This window comes from Corapipo altera, unplaced genomic scaffold (assembly GCF_003945725.1).
Source record: "Corapipo altera isolate COAL_440 unplaced genomic scaffold, ASM394572v1 131324, whole genome shotgun sequence".
Classification (NCBI taxonomy): Eukaryota; Metazoa; Chordata; class Aves; order Passeriformes; family Pipridae; genus Corapipo; species Corapipo altera.
Genome location: NW_020886029.1, coordinates 1,554 through 7,868, shown reverse-complemented (window position 1 = coordinate 7,868; position 6,315 = coordinate 1,554). Strand labels below are relative to the sequence as shown.

At 56.7% G+C, this 6,315-nt stretch overlaps 1 protein-coding gene across 1 annotated transcript; it reads right to left on the bottom strand.

Moving 5' to 3' along the window:
• Window positions 1-341: 341 nt before the first annotated feature.
• On the bottom strand, window positions 342-5,979 carry LOC113940966 (carboxypeptidase A1-like). The gene is made up of 9 exons (XM_027632119.1): window positions 5,844-5,979; window positions 3,543-3,624; window positions 2,822-2,956; window positions 2,579-2,677; window positions 1,681-1,782; window positions 1,280-1,381; window positions 1,065-1,175; window positions 785-875; window positions 342-691 (listed from the first exon to the last, which is right to left on the bottom strand). The coding sequence occupies exons 1-9, from the start codon at window positions 5,906-5,908 to the stop codon at window positions 426-428; spliced, it is 1,053 nt and encodes a 350-aa protein (XP_027487920.1). The 5' UTR covers window positions 5,909-5,979; the 3' UTR covers window positions 342-425.
• Window positions 5,980-6,315: the final 336 nt, after the last annotated feature.

Genomic DNA, 6,315 nt, shown 5'->3' with positions numbered 1-6,315 from the left:
TCAAAAACCTTGGGACAGCAGGATCTAGAGCCCAAAAGTGGTGGGATCTGGTGGACAAGGACCTTGGGACTGCAGGATTAAGATTGGTGGGAGGTGGTGGACCAAGGCCTTGGGACAGCAGGATTGAGAGCCCAAAACTGGTGAGATCTGGTGGATTGAAAACCTTGGGAAAGCAGGATCTAGAGCCCAAAAGTGGTGGGACCTAGTGGACCAAAATCTTTGGGACAAGAGCCCAAAAGTGGTGGAATGTGGTGGAAAAAGACCATGGGACAGCAGGGTTGAGATTGGTGGGATGTGGTGGAGCAAAAGCCCTGGGACAGCAGGATCTAGAGCCCAAAAGTGGTGGGATCTTCTGGACCCGGACCTTGGGACTGCAGGACTGAGATTGGTGGGATGTGGCAGACTGAGACCTTGGGACAGTGGGATCAAGAGCCCAGAACTGGTGGGAACAAGCCCTTGGGCCATCTCCCGGCGTTTTGGGGCCATCTCACCATTTCCTGGTAGTCGGGCGAGGGCACCGAAGTGTATCCGTAGGGGAAAAGCAGCATCTGGGAGTAGCTGTGGATGGAGATGACGGACTTCATGTTCCCATGGTCACGGATGAAGTCCACGATGGCCTTGACCTCCCTCTCCGAGTGCGGGAAGGGGCCGTGGTAGATGTCGGAGCAGGGATCGCCGCTGGAGCCGGCACCTGCAGGAGCCCAGGGAAGGAAGGGTTCCCGTCCCTCTGGAAAGCTGGGATGATCCAAGGGATGGGAAATTCCCGGCGTGGGGCCGCTCTCACCTCCGAATCCCGCGTCCCAGTTCCTGTTGGGGTCGACGCCGAGGCAGTGGGACCCGGCGTTGGGGGACCTGGTCTTGCGCCACAGGCGGTCCTGGGGGCACAGGGAGGTGAATCCCACCCCTCATGGGACACGTGGCACCGAGGCACGTGGCCCAAGCACCTCCAGAGATGGCAGGAAACCACCTGTCCCACGTGGGGAGCAACGGGAACGTCCCTCCCCACCAAAAACCACGGAGCCAAAGCCTGGGATGGGATCCCCCGGCACTGTCCCGGCACTCACGGAGCTGTGGGTGAAGACAAAGCCGTCGGGGTTGGCGATGATCTCCAGGAAGATGTCCATGTTGTCCAGGAGGGCCGTGACGGAGGGGTCCCGCCCGTACTCCTCGGCGATCTGGAGAGGAGCGAGAATTGCCCCCGGGATGAGGGATGCGACGGAGCAGCACCACGGGGAGGGGTGACAGGGGTAAGGGTTGGGGGTCCCTCGTCCCAGGTCACCTTGTTGGCCGTCCAGACGCCGGTGGCCTGGCTGATCCATTCCCGGGAGTGGATGCCGGTGTCCACCCAGATGGCCGGCCGGGCCGAGCCCCCGGTGCTGAACTGTGGGAATCGTGGAATCACTGAGGCTGGAAAAGCCCTCCCAGCCCATGGATCCACCCTGGGCCCCATCCCCACCTTGGCCCCCAGCCCAGAGCACTCAGTGCCACAACCAGGCCTTCCTGGGACACCTCCAGGGATGGGCACTGCAAACCTCCCTGGGCAGCCCCTGCCAAGGCCTCACCACCCTTTCCATGGAGAAATTCCCCCTCATGTCCAACCTGAGCCTCCCCTGGCACAGCCTGCAGCTATGTCCTCTCCTTCTTTAGGGAGAGGGAAGGTGGGGGTGCCCCAGGACCCACCTTGAGCACCAACAGGGGTCTGCCCTCGTAGCTCTGCCCGATCTGGATCTTGCTGACAAGCCCAGGATGATCCTCCACCAGGGTGTCCATCCAGGAGTAGATCTGGAAGGAGGAGCTGCCAGGTCAGGAGGCTCACCCTGGGCTGCCTCTTGGGTTTTAGGGCCTCCAGCACCAGAGGCAACGTGCAGGGCTTCCCTGGGGGAGACCTGGGGCTTCCCTGGAAACCTGATTCTTCCCTCGAGAAGACCTGGTGTGGAACCCTGGTGTATCCCTGGAGAAGCTCTGAGGCTTCCCTGGAGACCAGATTCTTCCATGGAGAAGACCTGGGCCTTCCCTGGAGACCTGGGACTTCCCTGAAAAGCTGATGCTTCCCTGGAGAAGACCTGGTGCTTCCCTGTGGACTTGGTGCTTCCCCTGGAGAAGACCAAGTGATTCCCTGAAGAAGACCTGATGTGGAAAGCTGGTGCTTCCCTGTGGACTTGATGCTTCCTTGTGGACTTGATGCTCCCCTGGAGAAGACCTGAGGCTTCCCTGGACATCTGGTAACTCCTTGGAGAAAACCTGGGGCTTCCCTGGAAACCTGATACTTCCCTGGAGATCTGGTGACTCCTTGGAGAAAACCTGGGGCTTCCCTGGAAACCTGATGCTTCCCTGGAGAAGACTAAGAGCTTCCCTGAAGACCTGGTGCTTCCCTGGAAAAAAACCTGGTGCTTCCCTGGGAAAGCTCTGTGAGATCCCCTAACACCCTCCAAAATGAAGTTGGAAACGCCTTCCAGCCCCAGGCCTGTCCCGGGAGTGTCTCCCCCGCCACCAGGAGCGTCACCACACGGATACAACTGCGGCACAGGTCGGGTGTGAGCCCAGCCAGGCCCGGCAGAGCCTGTCCAGGGAAAAGCACCTCGTCCAGGGTGTGGTAGGAGCCGAAATCGAACGCCCTGGAGCTTCTCTTTACCCTCCTGGACCTCGCCATGGCCTCCTTCTCCTCATCCAGTAACTCCTGTTGGGGAGGCAAAAAAACCCCAACATCAGGTAGGCTGGAGGGGGCTGGGGGTTGGGTTCTAATTCCAGCTCCTCGTGGTTTCCAAGCGTTTGGCGCTTCCCCGGGGACGGAGCTACCGGAGCTCCTCCCACTCCCCGTTACCTGCACGTCCTCGATCATGACGGTGTAGGGAAAACTGTGGGATTCCAGGAAGCCTTTCACTGCCCCGAGGCTGGGGAAGGGCACCCTCAGGTCGGCGGGGTGGCCGGGGCCGAAGGGGTGACGCCAGAATTCCACCTGGGAGGGAGAAGCGGAGCTGCAGGACAGGGATGGGCCCTGCCCCGTGCCGGTGCTCAGACCCTGAGCCCCACCCAGAACCTCAGGGAGCCTCCCAGGAAGGATCTAAAGAGGCTTTGGGATGAGTTTTGGGACACAGGGGGGGACCTGGAAAGGAGAAGCTGAACTGGAAGAGGTTGGCTTGCCCTGGAAGAGCAGCCTGTGGCGGTGATCATCCACGGAATGCTCCGGAAGGAGCTTCCCAGGAAGGATCTAAAGAGGCTTTGAGATGAGTTTTGGGACACAAGTGGGGACCTGGATGGGTTGGCCTCACTCAGTGGATTCTCCACTCAAACATGCCTCAGCCCAAGTGGGTTTTGGGCCACAAAAGCCCCTTTGGATGATGATTTTTGGGATGTCCCCACTTGACGTGAAGCGGAGCCGAAGGAGCCCCGAGATAAACATCCCATTTATAGACTCATAAATTGTAGAGATCCCAAATGGGGAGGAAACCTGGATGTGAGGGCAAGGGGAGGAGGGAGCCCTGGGTGTCTCTGGGGTCTCTGGCACAGAGGGGGGGATGTTTGGGAGCCCCATCCCAGCTCACCTGGAGCTCATCCTGCTCTTCCAGCGTCTTCAGCAGGGCCGCCTGCTCCGCGTCCCTGGCCATGATCCGGAGAACCTGGTCCCTGCAGGGAGGCAGAGGGAGCGCAGGGATGGGGGCTCGGGCTGGGAGCAGCCTCTGGAAGCTCCACGGGGGCTTGGAGGGTTGGGAAGTGCAGCAGGTGTTGGTGGGAGAGGGTTGGAGCAGCCCCAGGAAAAGAGCAAGGGCTGGAGAACCCGAGGAGCTTCCCAGCCTTGTCTGGGCAGCTCCCAAAATGTCAGGGAATGTCTAATGTGGACATGTTCTGTTTGTATCCATGGATTTATTTCCCAACAGGTTCCACTCCAGCCTGGCTGGGCTCTCCCAGCCCTTGGAAGAGAAGGAATGCTCTCCGCCGGCTTTTCCCATCTGGGATCGGTCCTGAGCTTCCAACCTCTTGTCCTGTTCCTGGTCATCCTTTTCCTTTCTCCCAAAGGCCTGAATTCCCTCTCCTCATTTCACTGATCCTGAAATCCTTCCACGGAATCCTGCAGGGATCCAATTCCTTCTCCTTTTAAAGCTGCTCCCGAAATCCCACGTGGAGCTGTTCCACCTTCCCCCTTCCATCCTTTCCTTCTCTTCACACCCCCTTTATTGGTTTACCCACGGATAACAATTCCCACTGGCCCATTCCGTGCCTGGAGGAGTCAGGCAGGCATTGCATTCCCAATTTTTCCAGTTGATGGACCCCTTCAACCACGGCATCCTATCCAAAAATTGGAATGTCGTCCCCCCACTCCGAGGGGGAAGGAGGACCTGGGATTTGTAAAAGCTCGGGATGGGAAGGGATGACAGAAGGCAGAGGGTCCACGAAAAATTCCAGAGTTTTTTATTAGGAAATGACACGCTTGGCCTGGGAATTGTGGGTTGGATAAAGGGGGGGTGGGGGGGAAAGGGAAGGGAGAAGGAAAAGAAGGGAGGAAAGAAGGAAGAAAAGAAGAAGGAAAGAAGGAATAAAAAGGGAGGAAAGGATGGAAAAGAGGAAGGAAAGGAAGGAAAAAAGGATGGAAATGACAGGAAGAAAGGAAGAGAGGGAAGGAGGGAGGAAATTTTAGGAAAATGGGAACGGGTCAGAGGCTTTGGGGGTCTTGGGTGTTCCTGATCCCCCTACATTCCATGTGCACTTCCTGACCTCATTCCTGCACCTGTGCTGGGCTCTTGCTTATCTCCGGGAACTCCAACAAGGATGTTTTCCTGGAAAAGTCCTGCCCGACCTCCCCACGGCCCCTTTTCCAGCCACAGCTTGTTCTTTCCCACGACCTGTTACTGCCGACCATCCTTGGCTGTTATTCCCAGAAATCCTTGGTTATTACCAGCAATCCTTGGCTGTTATTCCCAACAATCCCTGTCTCTTATTCCCAACAAACCTTGGGTGTTATTCCCAGCAATCCTTGTCTTTTACAACCAATAATCCTTGGCTGTTATTCCCAGTAATCCTTGCCAGTTATTCTCCACAACCCTTGCCTATTATTCCCAACAATCCTTGTTTGTTATTCCCAACAATCCTTGTCTGTTGTTCCCAGCAATCCTTGTCTCTTATTCCCAACAACCCTTGTCTGTTATTCCCAACAGTCCTTGTCTGTTATTCCCAACAACCCTTGTCTGTTATTCCCAACAACCTTTGGCTGATATTCCCAACAATCTTTGGCTGTTATTCCCAACAATGTTTGGCTGTTATTCCCAAAAATCCTTGTCTGTTATTCCCAATAATCTTTGTTATTCCAACAACCCTTGTCTATTATTCCCAACAGTCCTTGTCTGTTATTCCCAACAATCCTTGTCTGTTATTCCCAACAACCCTTGTCTGTTGTTCCCAACAACCCTTGTCTGTTATTCCCAACAATCCTTGTCTGTTATTCCCAACAACCCTTGTCTGTTGTTCCCAACAATCCTTGTCTGTTATTCCCAACAACCCTTGTCTGTTATTCCCAACAACCCTTGCCAGTTATTCCCAACAATCCTTGTCTGTTATTCCCAACAACCCCTGGCTGTTATTCCCAACAATCCTCGGTTTCCTCCACAGCCATCCAGCCCCCGTTGTTTGGGATATTATCCCTTTATCTCCCGGGATTCTCCCCCTCAGCAAAGCCTGGGGTGACGCTCCCAGGATCCGGCATTCCCTAATTTCCACCTGTTCCACGCTCCAACCCTGGGGTGAAACCACACCTCGTCCTGGTTGGGAAGGTTCTGGATTCCCCTCCTTTGGGATGTCACCCTGGGGGACAGCAGGACCCCATCCCGCCCCATCCCTCGGGAAGGACTCACCCCTGGAATTGCCGCTGGGCGCCGGCGGCTCCCGCGAGGGCGACGAGCACCAGGAGGATCCTCATGGTGAGGGTGAGGATGGAGAAACCCCCCTAATCCAGGAGAAACCCCCTCCAGGAGCTGCTGCCCAAGGCCACGTCCCTCAGAGCTGGCGACAGCGGGAGCAGCTCGGCCGGGAACGGCTCCCAAGGGTTTGCTTTCCTTGGCAAAGTCAACACTCGGGAGCAGCCGAATGGGGCAGGATCTGATAACGCCCCGTCGGAGCTGCCGGAGCCCAGCCCGGAGCTGCCACGGGGTGAGGGGATGGGAGGGGCACAGGGCCCCAAAATACCCAAGGGGGGACACTCTGAGCCTCCCTGGATTTCTGTATCCCACAGCTTCACTCCCAGGGGTTCCTTTATTCCACATCCCTGTTCACGAGCCAATTATAATTATGATTTATGTGTAATTAGAAGCTGCTACGGGTTCACCA